Consider the following 25,012-nt stretch of genomic DNA (forward strand, 5'->3'; position numbering starts at 1 on the left):
CAGTGTCTCATGCATACAAAGCAAGTGCTCAACCGCTGAGCTACAACCCCAGCCCTCTAATTTTTCTTTTTTGATCTTATGTAACTATAACTTGTTTAGGGAGTAGCAGGAGAGGTATAAATAATAATATACTATTTTGCACCTTCACAAAAATCTAGTGAGGTAGATATAAGACTTTTTTTTACAAAATGAGGATAACAATCCAGAGATATTTAAGAATTTTCTGTATTAGCTATAGACAACAATTTTTCCACTTGCCATGATATCAGGGACTCAGAAGACATGCCCAACGCTGTCCTCATAATTCTAGTCATCGATTCCTTCTTATATAGTGACCTGCATGGAAAAAAGCCACCCCCCATCTCCATTCTCCCATTGTCGTTCCTTGTACCAGAAGGTTTATTCACAAGAACAGAATTAGCCCACTTGAAAATGACCCCCTTCTTTCTTCCTTCCCCTCACTGACCATTGGGAATTTTTCATACAGTAGAAGGACCCAGAGAACAAGGGGAAAAAGGAAGCAAGAAATCAAGGCAATGAATAGTCCCGATTTCCTGGACAATAACTCAAACATCATCCCATCACAGGCCATTGGCAAATGAGATAATGGTCCATGTAATGGGGCCCCAGTCTCTGGAAATGGTAGTCCAACTTTTGCTCCTGGAAGTTTGGTCATAGATGGCACATTCCCTTGGCTCCTATAGAGTCTTCAAATACTACCAAATTCTGTAGCCCTTACCTGGTGTTATGGTTGGACATGAGGTGTCCCCCCAAAGCTCCTGAATTTCTGAAGGAATATTTAGAAATAAAATGATTGAACTGTGAGAGTTGCAATATAATTAGTCTATCTTAGTTTAAACTGACTGGGTGCTAACTCTAGGCAGGTGGGCTATGGCTAGAAGAGGTGGGTCCCTAGGGGTATGCCCTGGAAGGGTGCATCTTCCCTGCAGCCCCTGCCCCCTTCTCTCTCTCTCTGACCATACCATGAGCCAAGAAGCTTTCCTCTGCTGGGTACTTCACCCATGATGTGCTGCCTTATTTGACCAAGAGCAATGAAGTTGGTCATCTATGGACCTCTGAAAATATGAGACCCAAATAAACTTTCCATTCCCTAAGTTTTTCTTTCTTTTTTTTAAAGAAATGCTTTTTTAAACTTTATTTTATTTATTTACTTATTCATTTTTATGTAGTGCTGTGGATCGAACCCAGGGCCTTGCATGTGCAAGGCGAGCGCTCTACCACTGAGCCATAACCCCAGACCCCCTAAGTTTTTCTTGCTAGGTATTTTGATCACAGCAGTGACAAGCTAAAACATCCAGCACACCTGTCTGACAAAGGTGATTCATAGTGAAGGCACATCCCCTGAGTTAAAAATGGGAATAAATGCTTCACCAATGGAGAGTAAACAATTATCTCCATAGCATGGCCAAAAGAGATAAACTACCTTCCTACTGTATCCATCACCTCCAGTGTTTCCTATGTCACAACATTTCTTTAAAAGAAATATTGCCTAGAGTAGTGGCACATAGTATAATCTCAGAGATTCAAGAGGCTGAGGCAGGAGGATTGCAGGTTCGAAGCCAGCGTCAGCAACTTACTGAGGACCTAAACAACTCAGCGAGACCCTATCTCTAAATAATATATAAAAAAGGGCTGGGGATGTGGTTCAGTGGTTAAGCACCCCTGGGATTGATCCTCAGTGCAAAACAAAAACAAACAAAAAACAACACAGAAGAAATGTACATAGAATTCAATACCTCAGGGAGAATAAGCTGGTTTCCTTCTACTAAAAATAATAAAAAAAGAAGTGACAGAGGCTATATGTTGCAGTGGCAAGAATGAGGGCTTCAAATCCTCAAAGAATGTGGAATTCAGCCAGGCATGGTGGTAAACGCCTGTAATCCTAGCAGCTTAGGAGGCTGAAGTAGGAGTATTGTAGGTTTGAGGCCAACTTTAGCAACTTAGTGAGGCTGTAATCAACCTAATGAGACCTTGTCTCAAAGCAAAAAATAAAAAGCGATGGCTCATTGGTTAAGTGCCCTTGGGTTTAATCCCTGGTACAAAAAAAAAAGAATGTGAGGTTCAAAATTCTAGTCAGACACCAACAGTGAATAAGAAGTTATTTAACTTGTGAATCTCATCATTAAAATGAAGAAGAGAGCACTTACATATTTCATAACTTAAAGGAAGGCTCCATATGCTTTTGATTTTGGAGCATCTAGTACAGAATCATACTCTCCTCCTCTTCTCTCTTTTGTTTAGGACCAAGAATAGGATTAATTAGGGCCATGGGGGTACAGTTTTCCAAACTTAAACTTTGCCTTCCTTCTCTATTAAGTCTGGGGTCAGCGTTTGTTCAGACCTATCTAGGAGGATCAAGTAGGTAAAGAAGTTCTCTGACAAAAGGCAAGGGCATGGATAGTCAGCATTGTGATGAGAGCTACTGGGAGAAGGGAAGGTGTTTAAGGAGCAATAAATCTCTCCCTTACCTGGTCAAACAGCTGCTTGCCAGTGGTGTTGGGCTGGATGGCAAACTCCAGCTCTGCATCCATGGTGGTCACACGCACACTGATCTAGAATGAGATTAAAGAAAGCATAAGTGTTTCTGTTGAACTACATAGGAAGGAAATAGGATGCTAAGAACCTGAGTAACTTAGATATTGGTGGGGAGAAGGGGGGCTACTAACATAAGCCACAACCCAACCCTGTACTCAACCAGGTTATTGAAGACAAAAAACACACAGACACAGAATAATGTTTACCAAAGGACAAATGAGAATGCAAATCAGCCTACTACCAAGAGAAGAAAGTGTTGACTATACTTCTTCCCGGAAGTCTTCTCCACCTCCTACTACTCAGATTATCTAAAGTACTGTGAGATAACTGTGGAGGCAAGTTAATGGTGGGATAAAGAACACTGGGTTACACCCAATCAACAAATGGGCCAAAGACCTGAACAGACACTTCTCTGAGGAGGACATACAATCAATCAACAAGTACATGAAAAAATGCTCACCATCTCTAGCAGTCAGAGAAATGCAAATCAAAACCACCCTAAGACACCATCTCACTCCAGTAAGACTGGCAGCCATTATGAAGTCGAACAATAACAAGTGCTGGCGAGGATGTGGGGAAAAGGGTACTCTTGTACATTGCTGGTGGGACTGCAAATTGGTGCGGCCAATATGGAAAGCAGTATGGAGATTCCTGGGAAAGCTGGGAATGGAACCACCATTTGACCCAGCTATTGCCCTTCTCGGACTATTCCCTGAAGACCTCAAAAGAGCGTACTACAGGGATACTGCCACATCGATGTTCATAGCAGCACAATTCACAATAGCTAGACTGTGGAACCAACCCTGATGCCCCTCAATAGATGAATGGATAAAAAAAAATGTGGCATTTATACCCAATGGAGTACTACGCAGCACTAAGAAATGACAAAATCATGGAATTTGCAGGGAAATGGATGGCATTATGCTAAGTGAAGCTAGCCAATCCCTAAAAAACAAATGCCAAATGTCTTCTTTGATATAATGAGAGCAACTAAGAACAGAGCAGGGAGGAAGAACAAAAGGAAAAGATTAACATTAAACAGAGTCATAAGGTTGGAGGGAAAGGGAGAGAAAAGGGAAATTGCATGGAAATGGAAGGAGACCCTCATTGTTATACAAAATTACATATAAGAGTTTGTGAGGGGAATGGGAAAAAAATAAGGAGAGAAATGAATTACAGTAGATGGGGTAGAGAGAGAAGATGGGAGGGGAGGGGAGGGGGGATAGTAGAGGATAGGAAAGGTAGCAGAATACAACAGTTACTATTATGGTATTATGTAAAAATGTGGATGTGTAACCGATACCGATGTGATTCTGCAATCTTTGTAATGTTTTGAATAACCAATAAAAAAAATTAAAAAAAAAAGAACACTGGGTTACAAACCTGTAACTGACTCAAGTATACAACCTCAGATAATTCTCATCCCTTTCCTGTGCCTTAGTTTCCCTTATCTGTGCAAGGGCAGAATTGGGGCAGGGACAATTAAAGTAGCCTGATCTCCAAGGACCATTCCTGTGGGTGACGTATGTGGTTCTATACACTGCCTTGCATTGTTAATGCTTCCTGTATTTATGTTTCATTGGCCTCCCTAGGCACAAGAGAGGAAGCGGGCCTCAGCAGAGATGGGTGTGGACAACATAGAGGTTCTACTAAAACTATGTGAAGGAAGGGACAAAAGGATAAGTCCAGAACAAAATAACAGGTAGCCACACACGATTTCATCAGCACTAGTAAACATAGCCACTGCGTTTACAAATATACTTCCTAACCTAGGTCTTAAATATTTTTTCCCTTGGCTAAAAGGTTGGTAGTGATGATAATTGTACTGATAGTAACAACACACAGCAGCATTCATGTATCCAGACTTTCTACTCACTGGACACTTCCTATCAGTCTACATTACCCTGTGAAGTAGAAAGTATTATCTCCACATTGGGGATAAAGAAATAAATATTTGCCTAAAGTCACATTACTAATAAGTGGGAGAGACACATTTGAATTAAGGTCAAAGGGCAAACCTCCTGATTAAAGCAATATGTAATTTTCTCTTACAAAGTGTGAAAGTCTCCCATTAAAAGAAATCAAATATAATTTTTTAATTATCAGACATTTTGCTTAAGTAAACTATATGGGGCAGCCACAAGATGGCTTATTATATACTCATATAAAATCTTTACAAAGACTATTTCATGCCCAGAGAAAATACCTTAGTTATATTATATAAGTATAAATAAGATTTCATATAATACATTTCAATAATTCAACTGCGTATAAATATATATATATATAGACAGAGAGAGAGAGAGAGAGAGAGAGAGAGAGAGAGATATGATTGAAATAATGTCCAAATGTTAGTCAGGGGTATTTTTTGAGTAGTGATGTGATTGGGTGCTTTCTCTCTTTTTTAAAATCACACACACACAAAATCTAATTTTCTAGGTTGGTGCCATACTACTTATACTACTGAGGGAAAGACTAAATCTAGACCTCTATATTCTCAAAGAAGTAAATCCCCACATAGTGGGTAAGACATAAAGCTTTAATAGTCTTCCAACCTCTGAGCCTTTCCTGAGCACAAGGGTCAGGTAGCCGGGAAGAGGGGGCCAGCAACCATTTTGCTGGTTAAACAATTCTGTTGAAGATCAGGCCCTGCTGGGGGAACAACTTTGTAAATAAATCTCACCAGGGATCCAGGGAGGAAATCTATTTCAGGATTGACAATGGGACAGGAAAGGCCCTGAAGGCAGGAACAAGTAAGTAAGTACCACGTGGGAGTAAGGCAAGGTTGGCCATCTTGACTTGGTGTTACCCTAGGCTTCCTGCCAATTTAGTGACTCCAATAGAATGGACCCTCATAAAGCAGCGGGAATAAGATCAAGTGGACTGGAGTTTTGGGGGCACCATGCTGTATCTAGCCTCATATCACCCTTGAGCTGGGTCAGGGGTGACCTCAAAACACCAATGACAGAGGGGACAGGAGAGAGTGGAATGGAGACAGTGGACTTTCTAGTACATTGGACTTCATTCTGACCTTAAGGTTTGTATAAAACTTAGAATTACCTCTCTAGTACCCAAGACTCAGTGGGTACTCACAAAATAATGGTTATATGAATAGGTAGCAACTGAGGGGTACAACACATAGACAGACATAACAGTACACACATAGAGAGACTGAGAAAATTTACATCTCTACCTTTTCATGCCATGTATCAATCTTACTAATGTGGTGAAGTCCATGGACCCCCTTCTTAGAATATATGTAAATGCATGAAATAAAGTAAATATAAGGAGGTCAATTATTTTAAAGATAATCAAAATTTGATAATGTATGTTTATTTATTATGTTAATTACCTAGAACTGAGTCTTATTAATAAGTTATTACTATTATAATTTCAAATTCATGAGTATAAGTGTTACTTTGAAAAATCTATAATGATTAAATGATGACATAAAACTATTTTACATTCCCAATGGTGAGAAAATCATAGGAACACTTATTTCTGGTACATTTTTTTGTTTTTTTTTTTGTTTGTTTTTGCCTACATTCTTAATTGGAAAATAAGATGAATTATAAGTTAGAGGTTAGTGAAAACAAAGACAGTAAAAACCAAGACAGTTTCTCAATATATATGTGGGATCAGTTCCAGGACCCACCACAGATATCAAGTTCTATGGATGCTTAAGTTCCTTACATAAAACAGCATAGTGTTTGCATATAACCTATGCACATCCTCCTGTATACTTTAAATCCTCTCTAGTTTACATATAGCACCTAATACTATGTAAAAGATATGTCAATAGTTGTTATACATATATTACCTAGACAATAACAACAAGAAAAAAGTCTATACATGTTCAGTATTGACTCAATTTTTCCCAAATATTTTCAGTCCACAATTGGTTGATCTATGTATGAGAATCCACATATGTAGAGTGCCAACTGTATACATTTTTCCTCCATCCAACTTCATAGATCCTTGTCATTATAAACTCTATCCATGATTCCCATGGAGGTTCAAGGATTTCAGGTTAAAGTTCTTCCTACACATTTATTTTAATTTACTCAAAAGATGGAACACAATGTTTAAGGAAAACTGTGGTTATAGTAGAGACGTAGAACAATTCCCTGCCCTCAAAGTACTTGATGAGTAACAATAAAACTAAAAATGTACAAGGGAGGCTCTAAGAAGTGTCAAACCAGAAGAACAGAAAAACCTTTTGTGGAAATAAAATCTGAGTTCAAAGTGGTATTTGTACCAGTCTCTAAAGACAAGCTGGATTTTTTCAAAAAGGGAGACTGTAGGAGTAAAGAGTACTCAAGTATCCCAGGTAGAGAAACCAATATGTGAAATGGCCTAGATGAAAGCAGGGACACAGAGGACCTGTTTAGAACCAAGTATGTACATTTATTCCAGGATGAAGGAGGCTTTCACAATAAAGAGGGAACAAAGAAGCTGGGGAGGCAGATGGAAGGTCTTGAAGACTTTGCTAGAAAGCTACTTTGCTAGAAAGCCGGATCTTAATCCTGTCACTACTAGCCAGCTAGGGCTAGAGGTTCTGAAAAAAATCTGATAAAATAAAAACTGGGATTTTTGGAAGAAAGTGGGAAGGAAACTGAGGAAAGAGTTGTAAAACTCCAGTGAAACTTTCCACAACCTAGTTCCCTTTAGTTCAAACTATTGAAAAGAATTTTCAAGGAAGTATGGCAGTATCTCTTGCAAATCTTGTCAATTGAAGGTCATGTCAATCTGACAAAGTGTGGGGCCTACTACTAGTCCTTAGGAGGTTCTCAGATATTTGTTAAGGAAATGTTTCTTAAATAAATTCATTAGGAATAAGCATGCCAGAGAGGCCATTGTTGGCCATGCTTCCTCCCTCCTAGACAGACATCAACCTGGAACAAGGGATCTCCTAAAATCTGAAGGTGTCCATATGAAACCCAACTAGAATGAGTTTATCCTGAATTCTGCTCACGGTTTCTATCACTCCTGTGGAGCTTCTCTAATGATTGAAGCCTGAGGTTTCTGATCTTCATTATGGAGACATTAAAAAAAACAACAAATACAAAGGAACTTCCATTCTTGCTACACTTAACTCAAAAGAAAATGTGAGTCATAAGGACGAGGCCATGGGTTTGTGTTCTCCTACTTTCTGTGTGTCAGAATTGGAGTGAGAAGCCAGGCACAGTGGTGCATGCCTGTAATCCCAGAAGCTCAGGAGGCTGAGGCAGGAGGATCGCAATTTCAAACCCAGCCTCAGCAACTTAGCGAGGCCCTAAAAAACTCAGTGAGACCCTGTCTCTAATAAAATATAAAAAAGGGCTGAGGATGTGGCTCAGTGGTTAAGTGCCCCTGGGTTCAATTCCCAGTAACCCCCCCCCCCAACAAAAAAAGGATGTGGGGTGGGAGAGAATAAGGGTAATAACATAACTGGGTCCTGAAGTTGAGGGGTAGTTTAGGAGTTCTGATCTCTGGGACCCAAATGTACAAGATGAGCTGTAAGTGCAGACCCACTGCCACACAGGGCCCAATGGATACTCATTTGTGGGTACCCACTGCCCTCCTTTTAAGTCTGGTATCTGCTCTCTCACTGAGAAGAATGTGGCTTAGTTTGGGAGGCAAAAAACAGAAAATGAAACCTCTGAATTTGTCAGAAACTTCATAGGCAGCCCCTTGGCTTGGCAGGAGTAGAGGTGCTAACCTGGGAGGAGTAGCATTTTAAGATGTAGTCCCCAGCAGAGAACTCTAATACAGCTAAACTCCTACCTAAGCTGGAATTGAGGATCTAGGCACCGTATGAGGTAAAATATTGTGTCTATGGAGAACATGAAGGGTTTAAGAAAAACAAAAAATGTCTGGATGTTTATTGTGGGGGGGGGGGTGTCATCCTTTCACACGCACTAGCCCTCCCACCTCTAGTCCAAGAACAATAAACCTACTGTTATTTATTGAACAATTGAACATAGACACTTCCCACACCAAGTTCTTCTCTGAGTACTAACAAACCCATCTTGGTGGTCCACCATCCAAGGCTTTAACTAACTGGGATCTCTCCCATGTACCTGACTGGCTGACCTGAGAAACAAAAATAATCAAGTCAAATGCTAACTCTTCCTTAGCAGCAGCAGTTGAAATGCTCTGTTATATAGGCCTGGCCAGCTTCACATAAGGGACTGTATTTCACTATAGCCAGGAAGACCCAGGTGACAGAGGGGTTCTGGTGATGGTTTTCCTACTGTCACTGAACTACAATGTGACTCTTTTCTGGAGAGAAGTTTGGGAGAAACAGATGGGAAAACAGAGAGAGTTAAAAAATCACAAGTAACTAGCCTAATACATGGCCCTCCTAGGCAGAAGGGATAAGCATTACTGGCCCTACTTCATAGATAAATAACCAAAGTGCACAGATGCAGGTGACAAAGAATAGAAATGAACACTTACTGTCTGCCAACTATATGCCAGCCATATCACCCACAGTCTGACTTAACATCACTAAAGTCACATTTACTCAGACAGCAGTTGGTGGAGGCGGGTCTTCTGGACATTCCTGGAGCTCCTTCCACAACTCCACCCACCTCTCTAGTCATGCTGATTTCACTGCTGTCTCTAGACACTGCCTTGGCAACTATTTTGGCCTGGGCCCAAACAGTCTTGGCATAGGAAGCCTGGGTACATCTGGGAAACACTACTTGGGAAGGCCCCCTTGCCTTGCTGGGGCAGAAATTGTGAGTCAGCCCAGTTTGGTCTGAGCTCAATGACCTCACCTCCCACCTGCCATCTCCCCATTCTCGCCTAGTGTCCACTCCCTCTAGGCTTTCGGTGGGGCTGATAGTATGAAGAAGAAGGCAATTATAATTTGGGGGAAAGGGAAGCAAGAGGAAGGACAGGCCCTACCAGGGCAATGCTAGAAATCCAATCTGTTTCCTGGCCAGAGTAGTCACCACTATGTCACCCAAACTCCTTCATCAGCCTGGAGGCAAATCCCCACTATTTTAGTTCCAGAACCCACGATTTCCTGCTGCCTGTGCTGTGCGCCAGGGTAGGGCAGGTTAGGGGCCTGGTCTGTCTTGCTTTTTGGGATGACAGCACTGCCTCAAGCAGCTGTTTTCCATAAGGGGAAAAATAAGAGTCACTCTGAATCTTTAGCCTAGGAGCCATTCTCCTCCTTCTCTTCCTGTTCCCCCTAGTCTTCCTCCTTCCCCCTCCTCCCCCTCCTCATCCTCATCTCCTCCTCCTCCACTGACTCACTTTCTAGCAATTCAGCCTCTTCCAACCCTCAAGAATTAGTACCTGGTACAGTTATCTGCTCTGACCTCTTCATGCCCATTTCCAGATCTTTAATATATCTGGCAAAACCTGCCTGGGGTTAACCTTTTCCTGTGCCTGTTCCTTTTTCCAGTAGTTTCTAAAAAAGAAAACCTATGCAAACCGACCCACACCCATACCTTAATGGGTCAGCATTAGTTCTTTAACCACTCCAACTGCTCCAGAAGGCATGGGAGACAAGGGACTCTTTCATTTGCTTTGCCCCAGCCCTGACCTCCAAAAGTTCCCCAAGAACCATTCCAACTGAGAGACAAGAACATACTGGAGATTGAGTGTTATCTTCTAATTATCATGTGTGAGGTATTAACCCATCTTAGCCATGAGAGCATAACCATCTTATCACTATGAGAAGGGAGCTCAGGGCAGAGGACAAGGCTGAAAAAAATCAGTAACAGTGATGTCATTTTAGCAAGCTGAAGCTTCTTCATCAACCCAGACTTAATTACATGATCTTTTGCACCACGCCCCCCCATTTTTCTGTCCATATGTAATAGGAAAGAAAAAAGATCCTTACTATCATAAGCAGCTCACCCAAGACAAAAATAAGTCCCTAAGAGCAAACTGCCTCACCTTATCACAAATCTCCTTCCCAGGCACATGGGCTGCTGGGCCTTGTCCTTACTTAGCATAGCCATTCCTCCTCTTTATACTTCTTCATGGTTTTAATCCACTCACCCTATCATTTGACTTCTCCCTTCTGAACTTCTCATCTCTGGTTTTCCAAGACAATAAACATTTCAGAATCCCAAACTCAGATCTGAAAGGGACCTCAGAGATCATGTGATTCAAAGCCCACAAAATACTGCTGGGGACACTTAGCTCCAGAGAAGGGGAGGCACTGGCTCAGGGTCACACAGCTTATAAGTATTATGCGAGCATGGATTGAAAACCTGATTCTTGACTGAATAGCCTATTTAATAAGCTATAGTGCCACCCTGGCTCTTAGAACACAGTAGACAATTCATGTGCACTACTGCAGATCTGGAAAGACTTATGTAGAAGAGGCTGGATCAGCTTACTTCTATGAAAAATTCTAAGCTGGCACTGCTTCGAAGTCTAGCTTCCAACAGAGGACAGGCTTAACTTTCAGGCTGAGACATTCACCATCATACATTCTAGGGAAACTCAGTCTTTTATAACAACATGGAAGGAAAGAGGCAGAGAATTTCAGTGTTTTTATCAGTACAGCCAAGAATGGATTCCTTCAATTCACATAAAATTTTGAAGGTGCTGAAATACAAAGGAAGCAGGTCCACCGTTAATAAAGTCTCCAAATAGGCAAAACTGTACTCTGGGACCACACCCAGCTGGGCTTTACTCTCTCACGTCAGTTTCCTGCTTGACCCAGCTTCCTGCTTGCATGTTTTACAGGAAGTATTGGTAGACTGGAGACACAGACCATTTTTGGATCCCTAAAGATGACAGTTCTGCCCTGGGCACCAGAAGAGGGCTCTATTTCCCCTGCTCAGGAGCATACCCCAGCAACCTCCAGCATTACATCTCTCCAGCACACTGGAGCTGATCCAAGACCTAGCTTGGGTTCCATCAATTGCTCATGGAAATCCTACCCTGTCTTCTGTTAAAGAAGTTGAAGCCACAATCAGTCAACTATGCAGGGGAAGGAGGTAGCTTCTTAACTTACTTAGTCAAAAAAAAATCATTTAAACCAGGCATGCCTACAATCCCAGCTACTTGGGAGGCTGAGGCAGAAGGGCCACAAGTTTAAGGTTAGCCTAGCCAAAAAGTGAGACTCTGTCTCATAATAAAAATTAAAAGCTCACAGGTAGAATCCCTGCCTGGCATGTGCAAGGATTTGGTTTAATCTCCAGTACCAGAAGAAACAGCAAAACAAAATTTTTACAAAAGCTCTGTTTTCAACCAAAGACTACGCTAAGTTTGGCTTCCTACTTACCTTGCTGGTGAGCTGGTATCCAAACATGGTGCCTGGGAAACCCCCCAAATTGAAGTCCTTTTCCAAGAAATAATGGTCTCAGCTCTTTCAGAGGCAAAGTATGATATAACAGAAAGAGGCTTTGGAGTCGATTTGACCTTTCTCTTTCTAAAATTCAGTTTCTAGGACTGGTGTGGTAGAGCACTTGTCTGATATGCTTGAGATCTGGGGTTTGTTGAGGTTGAGGTTGTTGTTGGGTTTTGTTGTTATTTGAAAACAACAAAACTTGGTTTCCTAATGTATAAAGTGGGTCTAATAATGTCAATCTCACTACAGGGTCATTGAACAATTTATCTTAAAAAATAGACATGAAAGTACTTGGCACATCATGAATAGAATGTGATAATTAACTCCTCCTCTTTTAGCCATTTTGTTACAAATATCCTAGATGTCAGAGATGATTTAAAACAAAAACTCATTTGACAATAGAAGACTAGGAGCTGCCTGAGAAAACCTCCAAAGAGCCATTCTAGCATAAAGGACTCTTTTCCTTTAGGGATAAACTCTAAAATGTAATTACATTTCAAGTTGGCTTAGACAATGTGAAACCACGAACAATAGTTAGATGCACACACATACCCCTAAATTATTTTAAATGCTTTCTCTCTTGGGAGGGATAGGGATCTCCCCACCACCCAGAAAGAAGCAGAGTCACATGGGGAGCAAAACACAGCAGAGCACTTATGTTACCTTATGCTTTTCAAAGGCTGCTTGATCTTCTTTCATTATTCTGGACTCTGCCTGTCCATTTTCTTCATTCATGTCCCAGAATATACACAAGCCCCCATCCCTCAACACAACCCACCAGGACTTCCAACTCCCTTGGTTGGTAAACCAGAGATCACAGACCAAGTTGCAGAATGGCTCATCAGAATTACTCAGGGCAAAATTATAAATACAGATTCCTTGGCCTCATGCATAGAGATTCTGATTTACTGGGTTAGAAATAGGGTCCAGGCATCAGAAGTTAAAAGTCTCAGATAATTCTAAGACCCAACCAGATTTGGGAGCCCATGGCATGGATTATAGCTTCCTGAACCTCTTATGGGTTATCAAAGGGAAACACAGCAAGTAAAGAACTGCAGTGATTGATAAATAGCTCTCCCGAGTTAAACACAACCCACATTCACAAAAGATCAAGGATGTGGTCAGTCCTGCTACTGCTCCAAAATCCCTCTGCATTTTGGTTTCCCTAATTGTAAAGTAAGGTAAGAATTATGCCTACTCCTCCCTACCAAGAATCATTACTGTCCACCGCTGCAGACACTATTTTGCACTAAAGTAATATGTTTGTATTAGGAGGAATATGGCTTTATATTCCGAAACCCTGAGTATAAGATCCAGCTCCATGAATATATAACAAACCATGAGCTCTCAGTTCTCCGCACTTGTAAAATGGGCATCATGATGCCAAGTTGGCAAGAGTATTGTGAAGTGCTATTACATTGTTTCCGAAACTTAACTGATCATAGGTATCATTGTGTTGCTAGTCAAACAACCTAGGTTCTTGGATCCTACCCCAAGCTTAATAAAATAGACCCCAGAAGAGAGGCTTGAGAATTTATATTTTGACAAGTATCCCAAGTAATTCTTACCATCTGGGAAGTTTATCTTATTTTTTATTTTTATGGTACTGGGGATTGAACCCAGGGGCACTTTGCCAGCGAGCTTTATCCTTGGTCCTTTTTTATATTTTGAGACAAGGTCTTTCTGTATTGCTGAGGTTGATCTACGACTTATGATACTACTGTCTCAGTCTCCCAAGTCACTGGGCTTACAGGCATGCGACACCATGCCTGGCCTCATCTTGGAAATTTAAAGTAACATCCCTTGGCACAGACAGTGGTGAGATGAGAATATAGGACCATACAAGTCTGGTCCTCAAAAATGCTTTCTGGGCCAGAGATTCCCCATGTCACAGACCTTGAAGTTAGCCCAGAAGAGCAGGCTCTGCAGACAGGAGAAGGAGACTTCAGAATTCCAGTCAGAAAACTAAATGTGCCAAACCTTTGGCTGTTGTCCAGAGTCTTCAATCATCCTCCCATCTAGTCAAGAACCAGACAGTGGGAGAAAACAACTGGTGCAGATACTTCAACAGCCAAAACACATTGATCAAAATGCTCTAATTCAGGCCCCAATTAAAGCCTCTTAAGATCTGAGCCTCTTTACTTATTAAATTTTTTTTCGGGGCTGGGGATGTGGCTCAAGCGGTAGCGCACTCGCCTGGCATGTGTGCGGCCCGGGTTCGATCCTCAGCACCACATACAAAACAAAGATGTTGTATCTGCCAATAACAAAAATAAATAAATAAATAAATATTAAAATTCTCTCTCCTCTCTCACTCTCTCTTTAAAAAAAAAATTTTTTTTTCTTAGACAAGAGACTTACAAGTTGCCCAGGTAGTCCTCATACTCAGGATCCTCCTGCCTATCTCTCTCAAACACTGCATATTCACTCTTTCCTGGGAGAACTTTCAGGCAAGAAACAGACCTTAAATAATGTTCTCCCTTTCCTGGGTGACCTAGGAATTTAGAGAACAAAATGGATGTAGTAGAGGATGCTGCATTTACATACTGATATCAACAAGTTGGAGAAGAGAGGAGGGAGTCTAAGATAAGCATGACTAACAATGGTACACTGGAATCAGCTTAGAGTAGAGTTGATCAGGCACATCTCTTCCCAACTTCTTCATCAAGGACTTTGTGTTGGCAGCTTGAATCAGCCACAGTGGGAGTATTTACAACATGGGAATTGCCAGACAGTACAAATCATGTTTTTTTCAGAGAGTTGATTGTTATTACAAGCATACTAGCCAAGAAACACATGCAAAACAAGCATCCTTCAACCTGTTTTACCAATGAGGAAACTGAGTTTTATGGAAGGGAATCAAATGCCATCTTCTAGCTACATAATCTTCACCAAGAACCATGTTTGTTTGGTGAGCTAATAAAACCCTGTATCCCCCTATCAGCATTCCCAGAGTAGTAGCAGGCCCTTCTTATTAGCCAAAAGGCAGTTGACTCAAGGCCATCAGCTAAAGGTTAAAGTAGCTTGATGCACCAATAAAAAAAGCTTGGGGTCAAAAGCCCAGAACTGAGACATGAAGAAAATAAGAGACAACCCCATCTTCCACCAGAGGTGAGGGGCTGGAGTGGGGCATGGAATGTGCTGAAAGCTCCAATAGAAATCATTGCACACTCTTAAGATTTCTTAATAAATATCTGAAAATGACTTGGGGCTCTGAAGTCCCTAGGCCTCTTGAAGCCTCAGTTTCCCTACAAGTAAGGTTAGCATTAGGGCTGGGGCTAGGGTTAGCTTTAGCGTTAGTGTTAGGGAGTAGTAATGCCTATCTCATAGGATTGTTGTGAGGTTAGCATTACCCCCTTTACTTATAGGAAAACACTTGGAATGCAGTAGATACTTGATACATTTTAGTTCCTTTCTCCTATAACCTCAATGGCCAAGCCTCTGGCCCATCTATATACAATAATAATCTTATCTCCACATGTACAGTGTTGTACAAATTATTTTTTTATTTACTTAGGTACTAGGGATTGAGCCCAATGGAGTTTTACCTTGAGCTATATCCCCAGCCCTCCTCACCTTTTAAATTTGAAAGAGGGCTTTGCTAAATTCCTCAGGCTGGCCTCAAACTTGCTATCATCCTGCTTCAGCCTCTCAAATCACTGAGATTATAGGAGTGTTCCATCACACACAGCTCTACAGATTAAAAGATGTGTACACATGCATTGGCACTGGATTCAACCCTGTATGAAAGGAAGGGCACAGACAAGCACCATTTTACAGAAGGGAGAAATAGTGGCTCATTGAAGTGAAAAGCAACTTGTTCAAATGCAGAAACAAAACTAGAAACCAGGTCTCCCCAACTACAAGTACAATGGTGTTTGTCCTTCTAAATTGCTCTTATCTAAGGTTACAGAGGATCCTTCCAAAGGCTTAACTATTATCATTTACTCCATCTAAGAAATTTAGTAGACTCTAGCCTCTAGCTCTGTCTTAGGATGCTACAAGAAGGGTCCTCACTGAGATGTGAGAAGAACAAAGCAGCACATGGTAGGGGTGGTCCTTTTTGTGGTGGAGACAGTCACACTATTACCTGGGAGCAACCAGCCAAGAATGGTGGCCCAGAGCTCAGGTCTGGGTCTGGTCCCAGTAACTTTGGTATACTCCCTATTCCCTCTAGGTTTGTCTATCCCCAACTGTACTTGGTAGGTCTTCCTCAGTGGTTTCCAACTTTTTTAGCAGCTTCCTGCTTCCTCACTCTCCCAAACAAAAAATTACATGAAACTTCAAAATATGAAGTACATAAAATCAAAGATGTTCTGGTTGAACAGGGTTGCAGCTTACCAGACAGCTTAGCAAAATAGTTTACAACCCACTGGACTAGCAACTTGGGGAGAGGGAAAGAATTGTAGGTCTGACCTTCTATAATTCTATGCATATTAACCTTGCCAATAATTCCTCATGGGAATTATAGGTTCTCTGGGCCCTCAGTTTCCCCATCTGTAATTATGAGAATAGTTAAACAAGTTAGCCTTTAAAGGCTCTTTCAGCATTGTTGACTCCAGAAAAAAAAAAAATAGAGCCCAGCTATCCCCATCATGAAGAGGGACCAGCATAAGCAAAGCCCTATCCCTATGCCCCAGAAAGCCCCCTCAGCCTTTGGTGACTCTGGAATGAACTCTTCAGGCAGTTCCTCAAGCACTGGGTGAATGGCGGCTGGGCGGTGGGCAGACAGGCAGGAAGGCGGGCGCCCCACCCTCTCTTACACAGGAAGCTAGCTACATCCTCTTTTCCCCACCCCAGGCAGCACATCTCCAAAGGTCCCCAGTAGAAGCAGTGGGGGCAGGGAGAAGAAGAAGATGGGGCCTAAAAGGAAACTGAACATGCAAATCACCTCAGTGTGCTAAGGAGCCATCTGGGGAAGATAACCAACTAGGGCCCTGAGAAAGAGCAGCAAAATAGCCCCACTGTCTACTGGGGCCCAACACTCTAACAACTCCTTGCCAAAATGACCTATAGGGTGCTGAAGTCACAAGGCATGGCCTGGTACAGCGACCAATATGAACCCACTCACTTTATGCCACTGAGCTTTTGTCAAGGAGGCAGGCACCAACTTTCATGGCTACACTGCCAGTTACTTTCCTGCGCCCGCCCCCATACCCTGTGACTGGGGCCCAGCCCTCCCCACATCCTGTTCTCAGAGAACACGTGGCTGCCTGGGGAAAGATAATGTCATTACCACACTTCCCCTCCCTGGATGAGGCTTTGGTTGACTGGGGAGGGAGCTGGAGTTGTCTGCCTGAACAGGCTGAATAATTTGCAGTAAATCTCTCAGTTTCACAGATGAGAATAAGAAGGGCCTGCTACTACCCTTAGAAGGGTGACTTCCCCCCAAAATAAAATAAATAAAACATCTATCTGGATATGAAAAAAAAGATGAAAAAAAGGTGACTTATCACTGGGAATAATGTCCACATTACATTGGATGATCCATGCCTACAGAGAGATGCTAATGGTCAAAAACAGTTTTATTATAACCAACATTCTTGAAAAACACAAATTAGCAACTTCTCCTACATTTAGGAACTGGACGTAACAAGCCAGGGTTCTTCTTTGACTAATGAACAAGGAGATGCCAAGACAATAAAACTGATATTTTAAAAAGGATCCCAAACATCACTGTTTCACTAAACATGGGTTTTAGATGCTAGCACTGGCACTTCTGCTTAAGAAGCTTGATTTAATAGTCAAAGAGTGACTTTGGCCACTTGGAAATAGAAAATGACTTCAAACCCTTAGGAGCAGCTCTAAAAACAAAGAAGGAATGGTGAAGGGGTACCACAGCCCCACTCATTGTTAAATCTTTCTTCACTCCTCTATAATCAGCTCACTCCCTGGCTCCCCTTTGTCTTTCCTTTTCAGCTTGTAAATATAGCAAAGAATGTGACTGAACATTCCATCTCAGTATTCAGGGAGGGCCTCCTCACCCAACCAGGGTAAGAACTCAGAAGGCAGATACCATTCCACAGTACTGCCTAAGTGTACACCTTCAGTGTAGCATGGTCCTTGACTGGCTTATAAAAAGGGATTTTGGCTGGCCATTTCTGAGCAGGATGTCCCTAGTGTCACCCACCCTGCTAGTTCCCCACACTAATCTTGCAGCCCAATCCAACTCTTGTCCACATTAAGAAACAAGCTTTATTGAATAGACTTAAAAGAAAATACAGACTTTCAAGAATATCTACCTCTAGTGGATTAGCTAGAGGCTGATCTTCCCCAAGTGTCTCTGTTTATAGCCACTAGATCAGTCTTCACTTTTATCATGCCTGCCTTCCTGGAGGCAGAGGTATAGAGACCCCAAATAATGCCCTCGGGTTCTGTGTATCTGTGATTGTTTTTCGAAAGTTCTTTTGATGGACAAAGGCAGTGGGGGTGTGAGAAGGTAAGAGAACACATGGCATCCAGCTTATTAATTTTTGGTCTTTTTTAAATTTTAAATTTTATTAAATTTTGGGCTTGAGATAACTTCTGTAAAAGCTGGCTTTGTTTTTTTGTGATTTTTTTTAAGTTGATAAAACCACATCTTGCCCTGTAAACCACAAACTCAGCTACCAATTTACTGAGACCAGTAAAAAGTATTTAACCTATCCCAGCAACAATACCAGGGTTTTAGCACTCCTACCACCATAAGCATATATTTTTGCACCCCCTAATGCTGAGGTGAGCATTCATGAACCCACCCAGTCCCCTCCCCCCACATACACATAACAGTTCTTTGGGTACAGCAAGAACCCTCATTCCTATCATCCCCCAACTTTTGTCTAGTTTCTTCAGAAAGTAGCAGGAAAATAGCCCCACAAGAATATAGAGATTACCCTGCAGCTTCCATAAAGTCCTAAACAACATATATTACTCTACAATCTAAAGAAACTCCTAAAAATCTGCTTATAATTCTAGTAGGACCTGGAAAGGAAAATAAGGCTCTTACTTACCTCAGATGTTTCAAAAAAGGACCTACACCCCTGACATAAGCATATATATATTACATATATATATATATATATATATATATATATATATATTACATATATATATACATATACACACAGATACTGGTTCCATATACCACCCATATCAGACACTCAATATGGATGAAATTAAAGATTATTTTAATCATGTGTATGTGTGCATGTGAGAGAGAACACACAGGAGTGTGTGAAAATATTATTTATTGGAAGGAGTCAACATATAGATATACATGATTGGGGTATAATCAGTGACAGAAGTAATCAGAAGCAACTGTGGAAACACAAAGAAGGGCCATCTAGTCCATAATAGGTAAAGTAAAGAGACAAGGGCAAATAGGAAGTTAAGCTTCTAGAGAAAGAGCTAATGTATCCTGAAGGATAAATAAGACTGTCACAGGAAAAAGGTTAATGGGAGAGGGGAGCTTGTGGCGTTCTGGATAGAGACAGCATGTACAAGGACACAGAGCAAGAAACACAATGCAGTGCAACAGAGAAACACGATAACTGAAAACCCTCCAAAAGGCATGAAGTTAAAGATCAAGTCCTTCCCAAAAATCCATCAGAAAAGAAAAAACTTAGAGACTGCTTTGACAATTTGGCATTAGGCACCAGCTTATCAGATATGGGGCATGTGCCACAGACAGATAAAACCAGACAAGGTAGCCCAATATATAGGTAGGCAGCTGACCCTGTTCCTACAGCCCCACTGAGGCCACAACTTAACTTGATGAGCACGCCCTCCCCTAGCTCTCACAGACCTCATAGGAGACCTTCCAGAACTGAGAGAGCCAACTATAACATGCTTTTAATCCTTATATATAATCCATCCATCTACAGATAGGACTGAAGGGGCGACCAGAATAAGATTCCCCTGCACCCACACCCAAGTCTCCCCACCCCACGTTCACACAAAGAGGAAGTGAAAGCTACCAGCACAGCAAGGGCCTGGGGTGGGCCCCAGCCAAGGCTGCCTGGCTTCTGCAAAGGGGCAGGGGCCCACTGATTTCACAAACTGTTTTGCCCTCTTGAGTAAGGGTTCTTCTAATCATTTTCTCTTCTGCACATCCTCCAATCTTCCCACCATAACTATCCTTTCTACCCTGAGTGTCATACACCTCTTCTCCTTTCCCCCACTACCTCATCCTGGGACTTTCAAGAGGCCCCAGAAGTGGGGTTCCTCTTTAACAGAGATAGACACACCCATGCAGATTCTCAGACTGTTCTCTTCCCCTCCACCCAAGGGCAGTAGCAGAAAGCACCATGGGTAGAGTTCACTGCAAACTAGATCAGTCATGGGCATCACTAACTCTTTCAGTTTCCTATCTATTTAAAAAAAGTCATGTAGAGGCAGAGCCTAACCATGGCCCTAAAACTCACTGATCTCAGGGAAAAACACGAGATTTAGAGCAGAAACCAGCCCCCCAAAAGTCAAAGGAAAATGTGAGGCTATTCTGCTTGGGATGGTCAGTTATTGTCACCTGAAAATTATCTAAGCCAACTTTACTTACTGTCTACTCACAAATATGCCTCAGTCCTTAAGCAGTGGAAGCATCTTTGCATATTATTCACAATCTATTCCACTATTGTGGGTAGAAGTGCAAGGCTTTGGGAGCACTAGAGAATGGGAGAGGATAAGCAGCCTTGATGAGTGCTGCTTACCACTTTGTGCCCTGGGCATTAATCCTGGTCAGAAGCCCAGTAGTTATGTCTTCCAGGTCTAGTAGCCTGCAGCTGGGTGGGCATCTACAAATGGAAAGGCAGGCATGGCACCAAGAAGACAAGAAGACAATCCACAGCAGACCTGGAGTGAATCCTCTTATAATCCTGACCTTTGCAGGAAAGTGACCTAGTCTTAATACCACACTCCTTTCACTTAAAAGATTCCCAAAGGCACAACATAATATGAGTGACAAAACAGGCATATATCCACATAAACACACAGCAGCCAACATACTGCAAAAGGAATAAGGACTACAGATGGAACTGGGAATGTTTCCCTGGCTGGGTAAGCTTACCACTAAGGCCATACTGTAGTATCACCCCAACTCCAAAGAGTCATAGTATCTTCCTACAAAAGTAGCCAAGTTTCCCTCTGTTTGGACATAGTTCCACAATAGCACAAAGGAAGCACCTTCTCGAAAAACCAGGTTTGATTCGGCAAGGCCAGGGATGGAGTGTGGGGGAAGGAACAGGAAGAGCTGGCCCCAGTTCTGGAATCTCCTGTTGAGTACAGCTTTGGACTTTTATGTTTGTGTTTTCAAATCTCCTTAATTACTATCAACAGCAGATGCATACTTATCAGATTTGGGGCCATCTGGGATGAAAAGCAAAGTTTTACAAAAGAACAGTGAGCTGGAAGAAAGCTTTATCTATCAGGTTCTTTCTACTCCAAGGAAGATACAATTTTAATTTTAACCTCAGATAATTATGACCCCAAGTGTACCCCAGGAGATAGTAGTTTAGTTAGTAACCAAAAGGGAAGGGATTAAGAATTGTGACAAGCAATCCAAACAAAAATCAAAATTAAAAGGCCTTAAGGGCTGGCGTTGTGGCTCAGTGGTAGAGCGCTTGCCTAGCATGTGTGAGGCACTGGGTTCAATCCTCAGCACCACATAAAAATAAACAAATAAAATAAAGGTATTGTGTCCATCCACAACTAAAAATTAAAAAAAAAAAATTCAAAGTCCTTCAATGTGCCTGTCTCAGGAAAGAGGTAAGTGTAAAGGAGTCATGAGAATGTAAGAAATGGGCATAAGCTGGGTATGGTGGCAGGCACCTGTAGTCCCAGCTACTTAGGAGGCCAAGGTGGGAAGATTACTTGAGCTCAAGAATTCAAGGCTAGCCTATGTAACATAAAGGGACCCTATCTCAAAATATAAAAATTAAAATAAATAAAAATAAAAAAGAAGTGTGTAGCACACCTGTAAGTCATAGTGACTTGGGAAGCTGAGGCAGGACTGCCAAATTCAAAGTAACTTAGGCCCTAAACAACTTAAGAAGACCCTGACTCAAAAACTAAAAAGTGTTGGGGATGTGGCTCAGTAGTTGAGTGCCCCTGGGTTCAATCCCTGGTGTCAAAAAGAAAAGAAAAGAAATGGTATACAATAATTGATGGTACAAAGCATAGTCTACCAGGGTTTGGCACTGTTTGTGTGGGCCACATATGGTTTCTATTGCATATTCTTAACTTATTTTTATTTTTTTCTTGCTTGCTTTTTTTTGGTGGGGGGTAATTTGGGATTTAATGGAGGGCCTTCTTGCACATGCTAAGCAAGTACTCTACTACTGAGTTGTGTCACTCAACCTTTGTTTTCTTTATTTTATTTTGATACAGGGTTTCACTAAATTGTCCAGGTTGGCCTCAAACTCGTGATCCTCCTGCCTGGGACTCCCAATTAGCTGCTTTTTTTTTCTCTCAAATTTTTAAAATGTAAAACCTATTGTTACTACATACAAAAATGGGCCCTATAGAAGCAAATCTGCCAATTCTTAGGATAGATCAAATACTGGTAGGCTGATAACTCCATTGTCTATCTGCAAGGTCTCAACCCTGGACTAATAACTCTCTTCAATTCTAATTACCAAAGAAGATGGGAAACAAAGGTCTCATCTAAAAGTTAATCAAGTGTAACTAGCCCACATACTGGATAATCTCACACAGTAGCCTACTCCCTTCCCATACAAAAGCATTGGGAGAAAATAGATAATAAGCTTATACCACCAACCGTCTTTCCCAAAAGCTCATTCACATACCAGGAAGGCACTAGGCTAAACTGTTCTCCCAATTCTTAAGCCTCTGGATTAAGTCCCTGACCCTGGAGAGCAAGTGGCATGCATAGAAGAAGAAAGAAAAGCAAGGGGACTCCTCCCAGCTGTCCTATTAAGGGCTCAAGAAACAAAGGGACACATATGGCTTGCTTTTCTTCCTATCCCCTCAGAAAAAGTTGAAGAATAAAAGGAAATCAAGTTGGAGATGCCAAACTCAGTGGGAGGGAGAGGCAAAGAACAAAACTAATACCAACCACAAAGTTACAAGGCTAAAGACCTGCATTAGTGGCCAACACTATGCTCGGGCCATTCTTCTCTGGACTAGGTCTAGGATGCTCATTGTCTGGCACTTTTCTCACAAGGAACTAGAGAGGAAACACAACCATTCAGGAGTGCCCACCTTCTAACATCCATTTCTTGAAATTTGCACCTTGATTGATACTTCTATAGGAAAAGGAAAGAAAAACATGTATATGTAAAAGTGTGTGCACCTGAAAAGTCAAGTACTGCCAATAACTGTGGACTTCTGGATATAAGGGATACCACAAGCAGGCAATCCTCAGATGCAATCCTTTCTTCCCTATTAGGTTCCACATTTTTCAGTCATGAGATAAAGGTCATCTAGGGGATCTAATCTGACCCAAGGAAGGGCATAGGAGTAGAAATGCCTTTAATCAGTTCAGCAGCTATTGAGCTCCTGATAAATGTGAGGACATTTTACTAGAAATTGGGAACACAGAGATTAAAACAAACCCTGAATTCAAGTGGTTCCCCAGCTAGTAGAAAAAAGACATAATTCTTGAACCTCCCAGAATAAAGTGTGTACTACATCTACACTAAAATTCCCAATCACCTTTATCTTTTGGAGGTTGGAGACAGAAAACAAACTCAATGTCTTCTTGGTGATGCTTGATTCTCCACATCAACCTATTATGTTCTATCATCCTATATATTGGACACCTATAAAACCTATGAAATTTTATAGGACACCTATGAATTGCTCAATTTAAGTTTTATAAGACAATGTGACATAATGGTTAAACACCTTCTCATGCCCCTGGGGGGAACAAAGCCCCCTGCCCTACCAAAGAAGGAGCTTATTCTCTAATCAGGTCAAAGATCACTTTGCGACATAGTGCCACAGCATGTAAGAAAGTTTGATACAATCTGAAAGTATAGGAGCAGCAGGGGCTGGAGCCTAGGAGAAGCTAACCTATGGCTAGTCAGGTATAAAGGCCATCCAGCTGAAACAGGAAGCAGAGAACAAGCAATCCTCAGTTCCCAAGAACTCTGCCTTGGACACAGGACAGAGCCCCAGCTTAGCACTTATATAGAGAGCTGAAGAGTGAAGTCACCAGGTCCTTGGGCTCTTACTCACCAACTGCCTGTAATGTTCCCACTAAGTGAATGCCTAGGTGCCCACGGATTTACTCATCTCCCATTCTATCCTATCCTTCCCCAACCATCACTGGTCTTCACATGCCCAGACAGTGAAATTCGTCCTATAAAGAGAGCTACTAATTTCCTAAAAGTCTGGTTTGCTACCTTGAACCCCACTCCTTGCTCCAGCTGTTGTAGGTTGGGGGAAATTACTGCCATTTCCTCCAGGCCTTCTGACCAACCTTAGAGGATGCCCAATTAAGCTGTCGGGCCACTTTACCTCCAGTTACCAGAGTAGAAAAACCCTAAACAAAGTCTCGGCTCAGCTCAGCTGTATCCATGTAGTATGGGCACAGGACTCTGATAAGATCCTTTCTCAGGTTTGATTTTCTCGCAGGTAAGACAGAAAAGCTCCCATTAGAGATATAATTATAAACATTTGCCCAAAGTTAGAATCCCTTACGGGAGTTGGGCATGGTGGCACACACCTGTAACCCTAGCAACTCAGGAGGCTGAGGCAGAAGAATTGCATGTTCAAAGCCAGCCTCAGCAACTTAGCAAGGCCCTAAGCAATGCAGTGAGACTCTGTCTCAAAATAAAAAATAAAAAGGACTGGGAATGTAAATTAGTTATAAAGTGCCCTTGGATTCAATCACTAGTACAGCAACAAAAATACAAAAAAGAATCCCTTAGAGGAGTTGTTAGAAAATATCGATGTCCACAGACCTAACCCAGACCAACCAGGCCTATGGGTGCTTACATACACTGGCCTAGACCAGCTGCACAGGCAAGCTGGACTTCCCCAGGCACACTCTGGCCAAAATGGATCAGAAGACAGGGAGCCTAGCTAGGTCCATGCAAAAGTTAGCCTTCTACTACAACAAGGGCAGATCTAAAAATTAATTTCCAGATTCATTCTAGGGTCACTACAATCAAGAATTCAAGTTTCTCTCTTCTTTAACACTTGTATCAAGTTCAC

The 25,012-nt window shown here is 41.8% G+C and overlaps 1 protein-coding gene across 1 annotated transcript in view; it reads right to left on the reverse strand.

Moving 5' to 3' along the window:
* Msn (moesin) overlaps positions 1 to 25,012 on the reverse strand; it is a 71,656-nt gene that overhangs the window by 25,073 nt on the left and 21,571 nt on the right. Inside the window, exon 2 of the mRNA XM_077106394.1 lies at positions 2,490 to 2,573. Coding sequence (XP_076962509.1) covers positions 2,490 to 2,573 — 84 coding nt within the window. The remainder of the gene's footprint in view (positions 1 to 2,489; positions 2,574 to 25,012) is intronic.

Source organism: Callospermophilus lateralis, chromosome X (assembly GCF_048772815.1).
Source record: "Callospermophilus lateralis isolate mCalLat2 chromosome X, mCalLat2.hap1, whole genome shotgun sequence".
NCBI classification, from domain to species: domain Eukaryota; kingdom Metazoa; phylum Chordata; class Mammalia; order Rodentia; family Sciuridae; genus Callospermophilus; species Callospermophilus lateralis.